The 15,056-nt window shown below is 31.0% G+C and overlaps 4 protein-coding genes across 8 annotated transcripts; 2 read left to right on the top strand and 2 right to left on the bottom strand.

Moving 5' to 3' along the window:
* Positions 1-582: 582 nt before the first annotated feature.
* Positions 583-6,573, bottom strand: LOC121122322 (uncharacterized). 5 transcript variants are annotated; one of them, XM_040717293.2, is made up of 11 exons: positions 6,369-6,573; positions 6,235-6,323; positions 4,821-5,019; positions 4,613-4,753; positions 4,371-4,561; positions 4,125-4,290; positions 3,978-4,064; positions 3,773-3,910; positions 3,584-3,712; positions 3,409-3,527; positions 583-1,926 (listed from the first exon to the last, which is right to left on the bottom strand). In XM_040717293.2, exons 1-10 carry the CDS (start codon positions 6,446-6,448, stop codon positions 3,449-3,451), a joined length of 1,299 nt encoding a protein of 432 aa, XP_040573227.2. In that variant the 5' UTR covers positions 6,449-6,573; the 3' UTR covers positions 583-1,926; positions 3,409-3,448. The 5 variants fall into 5 exon arrangements, with proteins under 5 accessions (XP_040573227.2, XP_040573235.2, XP_071746103.1 ...); XM_040717301.2 differs by lacking the exon at positions 583-1,926 and having other exon boundaries at positions 3,091-3,527; positions 4,821-5,004; positions 6,369-6,569; XM_071890002.1 differs by lacking the exon at positions 583-1,926 and having other exon boundaries at positions 3,091-3,527; positions 4,821-4,951; positions 6,369-6,467.
* A 1,409-nt stretch (positions 6,574-7,982) lies between these two features.
* Positions 7,983-10,507, top strand: LOC121122356 (prefoldin subunit 2). The gene has a single exon (XM_040717330.2). It carries the CDS (start codon positions 9,690-9,692, stop codon positions 10,125-10,127), a length of 438 nt encoding a protein of 145 aa, XP_040573264.1. The 5' UTR covers positions 7,983-9,689; the 3' UTR covers positions 10,128-10,507.
* A 16-nt stretch (positions 10,508-10,523) lies between these two features.
* Positions 10,524-11,122, top strand: IFT20 (intraflagellar transport 20). The gene has a single exon (XM_040717340.2). It carries the CDS (start codon positions 10,670-10,672, stop codon positions 11,069-11,071), a length of 402 nt encoding a protein of 133 aa, XP_040573274.1. The 5' UTR covers positions 10,524-10,669; the 3' UTR covers positions 11,072-11,122.
* A 904-nt stretch (positions 11,123-12,026) lies between these two features.
* Mitofilin (inner membrane mitochondrial protein mitofilin) lies at positions 12,027-14,848 on the bottom strand. The gene is made up of 5 exons (XM_040717351.2): positions 14,001-14,848; positions 13,787-13,945; positions 13,384-13,710; positions 12,917-13,316; positions 12,027-12,857 (listed from the first exon to the last, which is right to left on the bottom strand). Exons 1-5 carry the CDS (start codon positions 14,595-14,597, stop codon positions 12,340-12,342), a joined length of 2,001 nt encoding a protein of 666 aa, XP_040573285.1. The 5' UTR covers positions 14,598-14,848; the 3' UTR covers positions 12,027-12,339.
* Positions 14,849-15,056: the final 208 nt, after the last annotated feature.

Raw genomic sequence — 15,056 nt, 5'->3', positions numbered from 1 at the left:
AATTATGACATCAGCTGAAGAAAAGAAAATTCCTTCTTATCCCAATTTTTCTTTTTAGCCAATGAAAAATGCCATTGCTACATATAATATGAATAAAAGAGGATTTTTGATTTAATTTATGACTTCCACTCTTTCAAATGGTCGGAAACAAAATTTTAAGGATTTCATTTGAATGATTTCAAAGGATCTAGAGAAACAAAAGTCACACGGCGATACCTCAAATAAAAATTACTCTGTATTTTTTTTGTCATCTGTCAATTTGTTTGCATTATTTTCCCCTACTTAGTGTTCTGAACGTTGATTGGTTGAATTAGAATTAATAACTGTCCAGCTGTGAAGAATTTCCAATAATTATTGAATTATAATTCCATATTTTGGAAGAATTGGCTGAATTCTACAGTACTGCCACCTAATTTTGGGTCTTTTTCTGTTTCTTTTTGGAGGAAAAGTTGCAGGATACAATAAAGGTTACGACTTGAGAAATACCTATTTCAAACTCGACTAACCAACATTAAAAGATGTATATCTTAAATTTTTCCAGTTCATCCTTTCTTCAAAGGACTTCAAAATTAATATAGACTGTTTTGACTGACATCATAAATTTATTCAGGTTATTTTTAATAGATTAAATAGACAAATTTACAATAAAATTTGATAAAACTTCATCAAATGGCTTTAAGAATAAAATAAGACTTAACATTTACATTAAACACAACGTGATGCAAATGATAAACACTAACATTTGAATTAAAGCAAAGCAATATGTACTAAAAATTGCTAGATTTTAACTATTTTTTTGATCGATTAGCAACAAGAAAAGTCGGATAATTAGAGAAAAATATCTTAGGCTTTCCGTAGTTACTTTTTATTTGAAATATGGAAATAAGATTGTCTAACGATTTTACAAAGGTAAAACCTTTATATATATATATATACATTTTAGGGTCAGGTATATAATAGCTAAACTAAGCAATATAGGAATACAATTTTGATATACCGTAAGGTTTACATATATATATTTGTAAACCCCATTTTGATAACTAATAGTTCACTAGTTTCCTTAATATTAATGAAAAAAGGCTTTCGTTGTTGTAAAACTTGGTGGTTTAGGCACCCAAAATGCTCTACACCATCAATGTTGACGTCATATGAAAATGATCTATTCATGACTCGCTTTTTTAAATACATAAAGATGTGTATTTTCCTTTAAGGTGTTTTCATAAATTTTCATTAGCTGACTCTCCGTATTATGAACTCAAAATGGTGTAACAAAAGATTTGAATTTTTATATTAATTAATATAAGTCAAGGGGCTTCGATTAGAATTCGACTCTTCTATATGGTAAGATTATTAATTTAATACATATAACTATTCGCTAAATAATAATTAGCAGTTGGCTACAAGAAAAATACAGAAGGCAAGGTCCCATATGTTTTTATCAAACTTTTCCTTTCCCCTTTTGTCAGTCGAGGTTGAGAGCGGATAAAAAGCTAGTCGTGATTAACTATTACAAGTGATGTGCCACGAGTAAAACTCGTAAATTACAACTCGAATTTATGGAGTAAATAAAAAACGACTTAAAAAAAAACTCTGCTCGTAGTCATAAAAAGCCGAGTTATACCCGAACTCCCAAAAACATGGGATTCTCTGTTTTTCTTTTTCAAGCCCATTGTAAGATGTAAATATTCCAGGACTCACTTCCTTTCTTTCTGAAATTTAGAATTTGTGTTTTCTCAGTGGCAACACTATGTAGAAACATGTTGACTTTTGTGCAATGTGTACTCTTACCCCCAGTTGGTTTGAAAAGTAAACTTTGTTTGATTTTTTTAGACTAGTGGGAGTAATTGACATTGCTTCGAATTACACAGTTTATTAAGCACACACTCAAAAGTCCTCCTCAGACCGTACCGTAACGTATTTTCCTTCCTTAAGGATGAATATGTAAAAAATAAATATTAACTGTATATAAAGACTTTTATTTTTCTACATATTTTCATATGCATTCATATCAATAAGCATCAGTACCACTAAAAACCTATTTTTATAGCTTATAAGTTATAACCAGACTATATTATTGATGTGTAGGCTATATAAAGTGTTGAATTGCGCTTATGACAACGATTCAAATAAATTAAACTAATTTTTAAGTTAATTTTGGAAAATAAATCACGAAAACAATTTTTATATTAAAAGTTTCAATAATTCTTTAAAGAATATGATTTTTTGTGTTGCGAATTTTTTAGAGAGCAAAAGTGTTATAGTGAATAACGAGTATTCAGAGGAATAATGAGTATTCAAATGACCAACGAGTAAAGTGTTTTTTGTTTTGTTTTTAACCAGAAAATAATCATGCAACAAAATTTAGCTCGCGGCACATCACTACTTATTACTGTAGAATACTATTATTACGGAATATATTCGACATATATTCTCACACAACCTCTCCTACATAAAAATTAATCTCATACAGTCTGTATGAATAAGAAATTCCTTATTTCTTTTGTCATTATTTATTGTTCGGGGATTACTTCTCTCTTTTCTTGCATTTTGTACATGGACTCATTACCATAGTAGTGAACGCAACCTTAATATAAACAATAGTTGCACGTTATGTGTAAGGAGATTGCGTGAGTTAAAAAGTAATCGAGTTCGAAATTATGGATCACCAAAATAAACATTAAATTGAATTCAATACTTCTTCGTTGCGAAAAAGGGTTATAAATTATAATTAATAATTTTTAAACTTAAGAGTTAGTTGATAAATTGAGCCGTGCTCGATAACTTCCAACATGTTAACTTGTTGTGTTCTGGGGTGTAGCTTTAATAGTCAAGAAATACTTAATTCTCTAATGGCAATGGGTCATCCTCGATCTGTTTTTATAAAAGCTGATAGGGAACTAATTTTTTCTTCAATGAATTTGATTTGGCTAAACGATTTTTGTTGTGATTGGTTCATTTTTTCCTAATGTATGTTCTTTTATATATATATATATATGCAGTAAAAACTTTGTGATTCTAATAACAAGATTAATTGTAATAGAAAAAGAAATTCATATTCTAAACAATCAGATAAAAAAATTAAAATCTGAATTATAAATATTTGAAAATACTTAATATTTTGTTTTATTCATAGATATGTAGGTACTATAAGATTGTTCTAGTGCACAGAAGTAATAAATATGATTACTGAATAGTGAATACTAATAGATGAGACAATGAGTATTCTCTTTTAAATATTTTTCCTTCCTTTAGTAGGTACAAAAAAGGTGGGGGGAGAAAAGAGAACGTGTTCCATGTATTTAGTATTCCCTGTATGATTTAACTAAGATAAGTCAAAGTGTATTTTTTTACTCTACTAGGATTCCATCCAAAATCATGTATATTACAGAGCCATTTGTACAAACATACTTTAATTGGCTTTTCTTTGGTTGTTTCAGTAAAGACTATATTAAATAAATTTATAGAGTCTCTCTATGGGATTTTTTATTGGATCGTCACTGATACCTTCACGCATTTCATTCTCTGTTCTGAAATTAAACATATGGAGCACAAATTACTTCTAATTAATATTTAACGGATTTACCTAAACTGGTGAATATGATCTGGTAATACTACGATGCCATTTGAAAGAAATCCTGCCCAATAGGAAAACGTTCCATGAGTAATAATGGAATGATTACAGGATTTCATCACAGCCAAGTCATGGCCAATACTTAAAGTATGTTGTTTTTTTATATTTACTGCATAAGTATCTGAATATGTAGTGCCTTACCTATCCTCCTTGGTGCCATGTCCTTCACCAACGAAATACAAATTACCTGATTTCTGTGTTCGAGGTCCTAGATGTTTGATTCCCCAATCTAAATCATCTGAGACGTAGAGAAATATCACCTTATCACCAAAATGTTTTCTGAGGAGTGAGGATATTCATTTATTATGACAATTCACTAATTGTTAGTAATAATATCTTTACTTACGTAAAAAGATGCATGGCCTCGATGAAATAACTTGGTTTGATCTCTTTATAGCCGTTCACTCTCTCTAAAGCCAAATGATCCGTTCTCCTAAGAGAAAGATTGAAAGCTCATTAGTATCTTCGTTTGTACTATCAATGTTCCAAGAACCTAGAATGTATTCCAACGTAAATAATCTTTTTTGGTTTGTAAGACTTCCTCTTTTTCTTTGATGAAACGAACTTTTTAAAAACCGTAAGGATTGTTTTTTGAGCTGAATTCAAATATGTATCTCTAATTCTTAGATCCTTGTTTAATTCTTGAGCCATATTTGGGACTATTTATTAAATGAAAGAAGTTTGTTTTTATTTCATTGAATACCTATATCTATTCTTTAAAAATGTCGAATGTACTAACCGGATGCCATCATTTTATGATCTTCTAAACTTATTTTAAAAGTTCCTGGGTATAGGATAAAAGCCTTTCCAATTCTTAACTCATCATTTTTTAAACCTGTCAATGGTAGCTTCTGCCATATTTCCCAGGGGAAACTTGAATCGGGTATTTGAAGCTCTTCAAGCTTTGTGAATTCGTTGGAATGGACAAGTCTGGAATAGAGACTAATTTATTAATTTGCAAAAATAGGCACTAAATTTTACCCATCAATGTCAATATTATATTTGACAATATCCTCTCGAGAAATGATCAACTTTCCAGCCGAATCACGTTTTGGCTTTTGACCAGTATGCTTGATGATGAGACTTTCAATCTTGCTTGATTTTGTCTCGTAAAGGTGATTTCTGAAAATTAATTAAAAATTATTTAAATTCATAAAGATGTTATGTAGAATAGAGTGTTTCACATCACTTTATCCATTTTTCCAGTCCTTCAAAACCACAAATTTCTTTTGATCCCACTGGTATTCTTAGATTATCAAAGTAGGGACCTAATGTTCGATTTATTTGTTCACCCATATATGCTTCATACCCAAAACCAATCTGTAGAGCCAAAAGAACTTGATATGAAAAAATAGCATTTCCTAAACGACCCGCTGAAATATTTAGATCTTATAAGAAATCCACAGTCATAAAAGATAAAATTCATCGGAAGCCATTAGAAGGTGCAAATTAACTGATTTTGCATCATTTTTATAGTGCCACTCTGGAAGGGTCCCTTCTCTTAAGTTTAAAATTCATAACTGTGCCCCTGGACTATTATATATTATGCGTACAAGTTGAGATCAAAAAATTAATTAACAGATTGAAAACAAAAAATTTTGAGTACATGCAGAGTCGGTTTTAGAAGGGGCATTTTTCCCAGACCTCGCTTTAGGACCCGCTCCCCCCTCGGTATAATATATATATATATATACACGGAGAAGAAAAAAATAAAACTAAAGGGTTATTTAAAAAAGTAAAAAAAAATATTTTTTCTAGGAAAAGAAGGCCATGAAACAGAAAAAAATTGATTTTCTACCATTTATTAAAAAAGACGCTAGAAGAGTTCTTTTCTTTTAAAAAATTGATGCTAATTGTTGGCATTTTTTAGTTGGCTTTTCTTTTCCTAAGCTGTTAACATTATGATCATAGATGAAAATAATACTATAATGGAAAAGGACCTGGCTTTTTGTAGTTACTATCTAAATATATGTTATTTTAGTTTCTAAAGCTGTTCTCCCAATTCCAGCATTTTGAAGAGAGAGCATATACGTATAAACTACACATTGTTACCACAAATGTATTTGCTTATGAAGGGCGGAGAGTAAGACTGAGGGGTTATAAGAATAAGTCCTTCTCATTTCAAAAATCCACAGCTACTCACAAAAAAAAACCTTTTTGGAGACAAATTTAAAATATTAAATTTTTTTTAAATAAATTTTTAAAATCCCCAGCTGTTCTCAAAAAAATTAAATTTCTAATATTAAATTTTTTGGAGAAAATTTTTGAAAATACATAGTTATTCAGAGATAATAAATTTTTTTGAAAAAAATAATTTACAAAATAAATTTAGTATTTTCTAGTAAAAAGCGTTATTTTATTTTTTTTGTTTTTTTTTCATAACTTTAAAGAGTAATAAATAAGAATTAAACAATATTTTCCCGATCCTGATCCCTCTTCCAGAAAAAACATCTGATTCTCCGATTCCCGATTAATAGTCCCATCACTAGTACATATACCCATCTATACATAATTAATAAATACTAATACATAGTAATTCATGTGAATGGCAATATATTTTCTAATATACAAAACATATTCAAAATAAAAATAGCTTTCCTTACATGTATCCTTGACAACAAGAGTAGATCGATTAGAGTCGTATTGTCTACAATATTCATTACATTCGATCATCCACACAGCTTTAATTACACTAAAAAAGCTCAAAATTATTACATATTTTGATCTCATTTCTTACTTCAATTTTTGATAATATGAAAGAAATTTTTGACTTTTCGTCTGATGTATTTTTTTGCTGAGACATAATACCTGATGCATAAACGTATTAAATGTTCATGGTGATTGAACGTAGGGGAGACGGGGCAGTGGCAACACTTTTTGTTTTGGCTCAATTAATCAGAGCTGGCTTGAAAAATTGTAAAATTTTAACATAACATACCAGGGGTGTCCACAGTATTAAATTTGGGGGGGAGGGCTTAATTTTTTGGAACTTTTGTGAAAAAAATCCATAGCTATTCATAAAAAAAAATTAAAACAAATTTCAAAAATCCGTAGCTGTTCACAAAAAATTTAATTTCTTCAAAAAAATTTCAAAAATTCACAGCTATTCACAAAAAGTTAATTTTTTTTCGAAAAAAATTTTAAATATTAAATTTTTTCGATAAACATTTCATTAATCTACAGCTATTCACAAAAGAATAATTTTTTTGGAAAAAATATTTACAGCTGTTTACAAAAAAATTCCAAAAAGAAATTTCAAATAGTAATTTTTTTAGACAAAAAAAATTCAAAGTATTAAATTTTTTGCTGTGCTGCATAATTTGGCCGAATGACTTTCTTCTTCTTTTTTTTTTTTAAATATTTCAACTATTTTTGCCTACAAATTTTTCATCATGACCAAAAAAAACATTCTAGTAAAAAGTAAAAATCCCTTATATTGGGGAAGGGGCTACAGTCCCCACATCCCATTCTCCGTGTAGACGCCTCTGCATATCATATCTACATATTTTTGCTATTGTTTGAAACTATTTAAAGATTAAAGCAGTAAATAGTTTCCCCACAAATTGCTTGGTTTCTGGAATTTTTTTGGAAAAAAATCAAAAAATTATAGTATTTTTTGAGAGAAAAAAAATCCCCTACTGTTTACAAATAATTAAATCTTTTGAAAAAATAAATCAAAAATTAAATTTTAAATATTAAGCTTTTGAATAAAAATTTTAAAATCCATAGCTATTTACAGAAAATTAAATTTTTTGGGAAAAAAATCTAAAAATTAAGTTTCAAAGATTAAATTTTTTGGAAAAAAATTTAAAAAATTCAGAGCTGTTTACAACAATTTTTTTTTTTTTTTTTTTTTTTTTTTTTTTTTTTTTGCTTTAGAAATTCAAAAAATTAAATTTCATCCATGCAAATTCCTCATCGCTACGTGAATTTTGATAAAATTATATTGGCTGATAGCAAAAGAATTAATAATTAACATGATTTAAGTTACATAAAACAAATCAAATGGACTACAATATTAGAAAAATAATTATCCGCAAAAAACAGTTTTTATCCACAGTATTATTCCGCTCAAGAATTCCTAAGCGTGGTCCTGCTCCCACTCAGTTACTATTTTTGATGGCGTGCTCCCGCTCGTTTTAAAGCAATGTGTGTGCTTCCTCTCAATAAAAAACTGAACGGCTCTCATTTTTTCGGTCTTTTTAATTATAATTAAATTCAATATATTGCAAGTTTAAGTGTGCCGTACGATTTGTATAATATTATTTTCATCTATGGACTATGAATACAACTATTTTTACTTTTTTATGTACTCGGTCAAGTCTAAACTAGAGAATAGGCGAGTGGTCGGGGAACAAGAAGAAAGAGAGAAAAATTTTTGGGTAATTTTTCTAGTGGGTTATTAGTAATAACTTATTACTTATTAAGTTGTCATAAAGATGAACTTTTAATTTCTATTCTTAAATGAAATAAGCATTATGCCACTAGTTTGGGGTAAATTAATTTGACTAAAAGTTCTTTTGGGCTAAGAAAAATTACCGGACCCCTGGCATAGACGATTCTGGAATAATTGAGAATTACAATTCACGATTCCTCTTCTACAAGCCATGGTAGATTAGAATTGAATTTGATTCGATAATCCAGTCACAATTATAGAATCTACTAATATACATCATAGTCAATTTGTAACATGAGTTAATGAGGGGGATAAATCCTTCTGTCTCCTTTTCTTTCAGATATTGGTAAAACTAATTTTGAGGGGTAAAGCAATTTTTTAGAGGAACAATATTTTTGAAATAATGTACTAGTCAGTTTTTATTGAAACTTAAATTATTTAAAATATTATTAATTATTGATTCTTTGCTATCAGTTAATGTATTTTTATCAAAATTAATAAGTCGTTCATCATAGAGGATATATTTGAGATATTGTAACACTCAGAGCAAAGGGGTAAGTTGAATTTTCTTCATATTGTTTGTTCTTCTTTATTATTTTATATAAATACATTTATTGTTGTGTCAGTCATTATTTAGGACTGAAGGTTTCAGTCCAGTACAGTCCTAGATATATATAAGTTTTTAGGACTGATATATATCAAGGTAACTAGAAATTTCTAGTTACCTTTATACATATCAGTCGTAAAAACCTATGAAGTTCGGTCCAAGATAACGTTACTGTATTTTTTTTTAATTAGTTATATTAGTGACAGTCCGAAGGACCGACAGTCTTATTAAGGACCGGTCCTAAGACTGGACTGGACCGAATAAATAAGGACTGACTCGACACTAGTTATATTTCACATCAATCGTATTAATTAGCCAGAGCAGGGCTCTGAAGAGGTTTTTGGGAGAGAATTTCTTCGATTTATATTAATATTGATCATTCATAATATAAATTGTATCATATCTTAATGACAATAATGTACTGTATGATAATAATAATTAATTTAACACCATAAAATCTATTAAAGATTCCTGAAAAAATATCATTTATCCTAATTTCCGGAATTTCCGGAATAAAGCTCAATTTATTTTAACTGTTGCAACATTCAAGTGCTAATGGAAAAATTACTGACTGATTTAAAACAATAACAGACATGTTTAGGTATTTTGTGTTAAATTTTGGTATAATGACCTAAAATAAAGTGCCAAAACTGTCCCGGTCTTCCCTACAGCTTCGTTTATTGCATTGTAGCAATTATTATATTTACAAAAATAGATTTAACATAATATGGAATCAATTCCTTCGACATTATAATCGAAAATGTTGAAAATTTCCTTAAAATTATGTACTGATTCCATTATCTGAGCTCTAAATCTAACTGAATAATACCTCTCCGGTGAATGAAAATTATTATTTAGAGATGAGAGTTAACGCCATCTATTGCTCAAATTTCCAACATTTCTTCACACCTTCTCCATCAGCTAGAAGCAACTGCAAGCAACTCCTTGTCCGCTGAAGGCTCACTGATTCAGCTTAATTTACTCGTGTTTACCTAAAATCTCACGATTTACTCAACAACATCCCAACTCCGTCTCTAAATATATACTCTCAAAACATGGCAGGAATGATGATGAAGCCAAATGCAAAGCAGGAAGAGATCCTTAACGGCTTTAATCTACTACGAAACGAGCAAAGGACCCTCGCAAACAAAGTTTCTGAGTTAACGACTGACTTAAATGAACACAAGTTGGTTCTTGAGACCTTAAATCAAGTAGAAAAGGACCGAAGATGTTTCCGAATGGTTGGCGGAGTTCTTGTGGAAAGAAACGTGGGCAATGTTGTACCGGCATTAAAGAGTAATTCTGAGAAAATGGATAAACTCATTGAGACTTTGACAAAGCAGTTGACGGAGAAGGGACAAGAAATCCAGGGGTATATGGCCAAACATAACATTCGGATTCAAGGAGCTCCCGAAGAGAAGAAACAAGGAAAAGCAGCCTCTGAAGAATCCTCCAAAGCCACCTCTGGGGTCCTAGTCGAATCCAATAACTAAGGAGTGTGTTTACATTATATTCATCCATTTACAATCTAATGATGATTACAACATTCTTACATTAATTAATAAAGTCCTTTGATGGACACACGAAATCGCTATAGTTACTAATAATTATGGAGCATTAAATACTCAAAAGTGTTGCTTTGCTTAGGTAGTAGACTTTTTGATATAATGGTATGTACTTATAAAAGTGACTGATAATTAATTAATCTAACACCTTGTGTCTCAGAATATATTGTCAATTCAGATAATCTCTTTAATTTTAAACACCATAACATTTTCTCAATTCCACAATAATCATATCTTTATTGCTGTTATTATACATCTCAATAAAGCTGATCAAGAGTCCTTTATATGAAGACTCGTATTAACTATCATTTACGTCGTATGAGCTTAATTTACTGAGAAAGTCGTGTATCCTAACCCACGAGCTATTTTTTTTTCCTTTCAATCAAGCTACTCATAAATAATTAATTCATTATTTTGAGGTACAATCGGCGAGCTTTCTCTCCAGTATTTATGGAATAATAACCCTCACAATGAATAATAAAATTCATCTTGAGCCTCATGGAGTTCATTTTGACGATTTGAATCGTATTCGTGTCCTTGATGAAGCCTCTGATACTCAAGCTAAAGATCTTCAAGACTCTTCCTATGAGTTCCTCAATATAATGGGTGATTTTCAGAAAAAGGCGGATGGTTTTATTAAAACCTTTGATCTTGTTTCAAAAGAGGTGGAGCAGGAAAAAATGTGCACCCTTGGACTTCGAAATCTTCTTCAATCCTACAAAAAGAAAAGGGAAAAGGAGATACAGCAATTATCGGCTCTTATGAAGGAAAAACAAAATCAGTATGAGAGATTGAAGATCGAGTATGAGGCTCTTAAAAAGGTTGAAGAAAGTCAACAGGAGTTTATGGAACAGTTTATTCTTCAAAAATAAAAATATATATACCTATAAGTCTAAAATATTAGTATCCTTTTAATGCATCAACACTTAGCTTTATTTGGCAAAGAAATAACTTTAGAAGTACAATCCACTAGGTCTTTTTCTTTTGCATATCATACTACAAGTCACCTTTTTGTCCAAAAGGATATTTTTAGCTCCCATTACCATACTAATATTATTATCATCCATATTAGACAAATATTGTAAGGAAATGTTCAATAAAAATATCCGCTATCATAATGTAAAGTATATTTAGATTTTGAAATCTTAAATCTCAAAAAGCAATAATTTTTCAACTTCGCTTGGAGCCCAGAATAAATAAGAAATAATTATCTTATGCAATAACAGGGTTATGGTGAAAACCATAACTAAAGTCATCCTATTATATAAGGACAGTGTAATAAAGCTGAATGGGGAATGAATATAAGTTTTTTAAAATAGTTGAACATAAGTAAGGATCGATTTTAGGGAGGCAAGTGCCTCAGGCCCCGCGCTGAGTAGAACTTTTTGAAAATGTAGTTATGCAAACTGAAGAGAATTTTTTTTCAAAACAGCATAAATAAAAATGGATTCACCCTTTACTAAAAAAGAAAGGTTATATTTAAAAAAATAATTAACAGTCATTCGATAAAATATAGATACAATTTATTTAAAAAAAAACGTTCGAGTTTATGTATTTTTATCCTTTAAAAAAAGTCATTTGCAAAAAGGAAAGAAAGTAAAATACACTAAAATTGACCCTAAGTAAATGTGTCTAAAAAATAGCTCCAGAATCATTTTGTCACTTTCCTTATTCGGGCTTCACGTCCCGTTCTTGAAAGTGGAGGAGACAATACCATTAATTTTTGAAATTGATTTTTTTATTATTGTTGTTGCTATATGATAGTTGTAATCCATCCAAAGCCCCCCCCCCCTATTATTTGAGTGTAGTTAATGACTTAAGAGTTAGTTTATATTTTATTTAAGTATATTTCAAATGGAATCTCAGAAGCACCTTATCTAAATTCCTCTTAGGGTATACCAAGTCGCTCATTGCAATATTTAATAAATAAGATTCACAAATTTACAAAGTAATTTATGTAAAGATCTTACCTGAGATGAGATAGAAAAAGATTAACTAAATAAATCAACAGGTCATTTATTTTTATTAAGATAAAATGCAATAAAGGCCTATCTTCTATTTAATTACTTTTCTATGATAACAAAAACAATTCATAGTGTTTTTTTGTTTTTTTAGTTTTGCTTTGCTTTTTGTAAAAATATTACTTTGATGGAAATTGAACACCTGATGAAGAGGCTTGAGCAATGATGGCCTCAAAAGCTTGTCTCACTTCAAGGATACTTCTGGCATCCTTAATCCAATCTTTAGCAATATTCATGGGTTGTCCCTTGAGAAGAGTCATGTATTTGACGGTCTGTTCTAAATTTCCTCTATCCAAAGAGAATCGAGCAAGGTTTATGATATCATGGGTATCAAGTTGCTCCGCATCTATTTCTTCTGTATATGACGTTACTAAATTTTGAGTACGAATGAATCTGCTCTGAAGGTATGAGAGGAAATAGATGAAGGGAGAGGCTCCTTCTGACCCAATCATAGCTGTTTGATTAGCCATTTTCCCCACTTTTAAAAATCGATGACGCATTTCCTCATCACTTGGAACCCCAGACTCAATAGAACTTGAGTCAACAGACTTTAAAACTGTGGTGATGAATTTTTTATCTTCATCGGAGGATATGTAGCTCATTAATTCCTCTAATCCTGACTTTAATGGAATGCCACCTAAATCGAAGGAAAATTTAAAACGGAGTTCTTATTTATTTTTTTAAAATCTATCTTACCTTCAAGTACATTTTGATACAAGTTAGTGGCAGCAAGCCATAGGTTTTGAGCGTAGAGAATATTTTTATCCGCATTACCTCTTTTTTCCAAGGCAGTGACTAAACCTTCATATGCTCCAGTCATTTCAGCCATTTTAGCCTTTTGAGTACTGGATTCTTTCAAAAGGGTTTCGTGTAGCTCACGCTGATATTTCCTAGAAATTTCCTTTTCTTGTATGTCCCGAGTATCATTTAAATGATCGAAATGTGCAGCAGCTTGACGCTTCAATTGAGTACGGAGTTCTGCCTCCATTTCCTCACGGACACCCTGTTTAGCCCGAACAACATCCTTTTCAAAATCAATTCTTTGAGAATCAAGAGCAGATTGGATAGTGTTGTGAGCCTCCATATTTTTTTCGACCTGATGAAAAATGAGAAAACCATTCCGGAACTACTAAATGAAACAAAATATTTGATATGAGCCTTACACGTAGATCTTCAAGCAGTTGATTGAATTTAAGTTGCTCCAGAGTTTTTTGTTTTGCTAGTTCCTGCTCAAGAGAGATAATTTTCTTGTAGGCATGTTGAATAAAAAGTTCAAAGTCCTCTTTTTTTTCAGGACCTCCAGGAGGAATGATGGAAGCAATCTCCTGTTGTATGGCTTTTTTCCCTTTTTCAACCAAATCCCGGAAGTCATCTACAATTTTGGCATCTTTTTGAACCTGAACCATTTTGTCACTTAGGCTCTGAAGATCATGGACTGCCTTTTTGAGTTCCTCCCCTGCCTTTGACAATATTCCCTTGTCCTCAAGTTCCTAAAAGATAATACACCCTGTATGCTAATATCTTTCATAAAAAGACTTCCATTCCAGAAGTCTATAGTAAACATACCGTTTTCCCTTTCTCGACTATATCAATGAGCTCCTTAATTGCTTTGTTTGACATTTCCATAAACTCTCCGGCCTTTTTCGTTGTTTCCCTTTTCAAACTAGCAGCATTGAATACTTTATTCCATGTGTTATCATCACGCTCATTTGGATACTCCATGGCCTAGGAAAATAGTTTGAAGAATTCATTAATCTTTTTGGAAAAATAAAATAATTACTTGTTGTAGTAGGTTCATGTGAGATAATGTGGCTTCGTTGGACTCAGTCGCAGCTGTAGAAGTGTCCTTCATCATCTCCTTAAGAGACGCCATCTTTTCAATAAAAATATTTTCATATTGATTCATGGACTCATTTGATGGAATTGAGGCCTTTAGCTCATTATTCGAAGATTCCAGAGTTGGTGATGGAGTAGGCGATGAGGGAGTATTCTCCGTTATTTCTTTCGTTAGCATAGGGGCTACTTTAGGAGGCTCAATCACTGGCTCAAGGATTTCAGGCTCTGGGATTTGCGTTATCTTAAGCTTTGGCTTAGTAGGAGTCACTTCCTTTTTAGGAGCATCAGTTGAGCCAAAAACAGCGGAGAATACCTCAGAGGCTCCTGGTATATTACTTTCAACAGATTTACGGAATCCAGGGTCGAAAAATGCATAGCCCATTAACCCTCCAATTCCAATGCTGGATGTAGCTGCTACTGCTGGACCCACAGGATTTGTTTTACCACCGCTAGAAGAGGAAGAATTCCTGGAATAGTGATCATTTCGACGAGCAACAGTACGGGTAAGGATCCGTGAAGCCGATACGGAACGTCGAAGCATTTTCACTAATCAGACCCGAATCTGAAATCACACAACTGTAGGTGGAAGTCCATTGACGTCATTGAAATTTGATGACGTCAAATCATTACTCAAAATAATTATAATCCATTTTTTGGGAGAAAATATATATAAAATGAGTCTCGAAAGTCCATATTAAGCATTTATAATGAATCAATTATTTGATAATAATTAGTTATTAAATAATATACATATCCAATTTAATGTTAAATTGATCATTTCAATGTCCTACTAAAAAAATAATTGAATCAAATTCCTCTGACGTGGTATGTGTTTGTCAAATATTTGTAATACAAATCAGCTGTTTCGTTTTTCAACTATTTCATCATATACTATTTTCATCAACAACAATAAATAATAATAATTGATTTTAGAAAGATTTGGTTTAAAAAAATCACCCAACCCTTCAAGATGAAATTCCATTAAGAGGATGGATTACTT

This window comes from Lepeophtheirus salmonis, chromosome 1 (assembly GCF_016086655.4).
Source record: "Lepeophtheirus salmonis chromosome 1, UVic_Lsal_1.4, whole genome shotgun sequence".
Classification (NCBI taxonomy): domain Eukaryota; kingdom Metazoa; phylum Arthropoda; class Copepoda; order Siphonostomatoida; family Caligidae; genus Lepeophtheirus; species Lepeophtheirus salmonis.
Note: the sequence above shows the minus strand (reverse complement) of the source record. Positions and strands in the feature narration are given on the sequence as shown.

Excerpts from the sequence above, each read along its gene's own strand:
- LOC121122322 (XM_040717293.2), bottom strand. The coding sequence starts at position 6,448 with ATGCATCAGGTATTATGTCTCAGCAAAAAAATACATCAGACGAAAAGT. Across the intron at positions 4,562-4,612 it reads TATAATATTGACATTGATGG|ACTTGTCCATTCCAACGAAT; the intron begins GTAAAATTTAGT and ends TCTCTATTCCAG. Across the intron at positions 3,713-3,772 it reads CATGGCACCAAGGAGGATAG|TATTGGCCATGACTTGGCTG; the intron begins GTAAGGCACTAC and ends ACATACTTTAAG.
- LOC121122356 (XM_040717330.2), top strand. The coding sequence starts at position 9,690 with ATGGCAGGAATGATGATGAAGCCAAATGCAAAGCAGGAAGAGATCCTT.
- IFT20 (XM_040717340.2), top strand. The coding sequence starts at position 10,670 with ATGAATAATAAAATTCATCTTGAGCCTCATGGAGTTCATTTTGACGAT.
- Mitofilin (XM_040717351.2), bottom strand. The coding sequence starts at position 14,597 with ATGCTTCGACGTTCCGTATCGGCTTCACGGATCCTTACCCGTACTGTT. Across the intron at positions 13,946-14,000 it reads ACATGAACCTACTACAACAA|GCCATGGAGTATCCAAATGA; the intron begins GTAATTATTTTA and ends CTATTTTCCTAG. Across the intron at positions 13,711-13,786 it reads TAGTCGAGAAAGGGAAAACG|GAACTTGAGGACAAGGGAAT; the intron begins GTATGTTTACTA and ends ATTATCTTTTAG.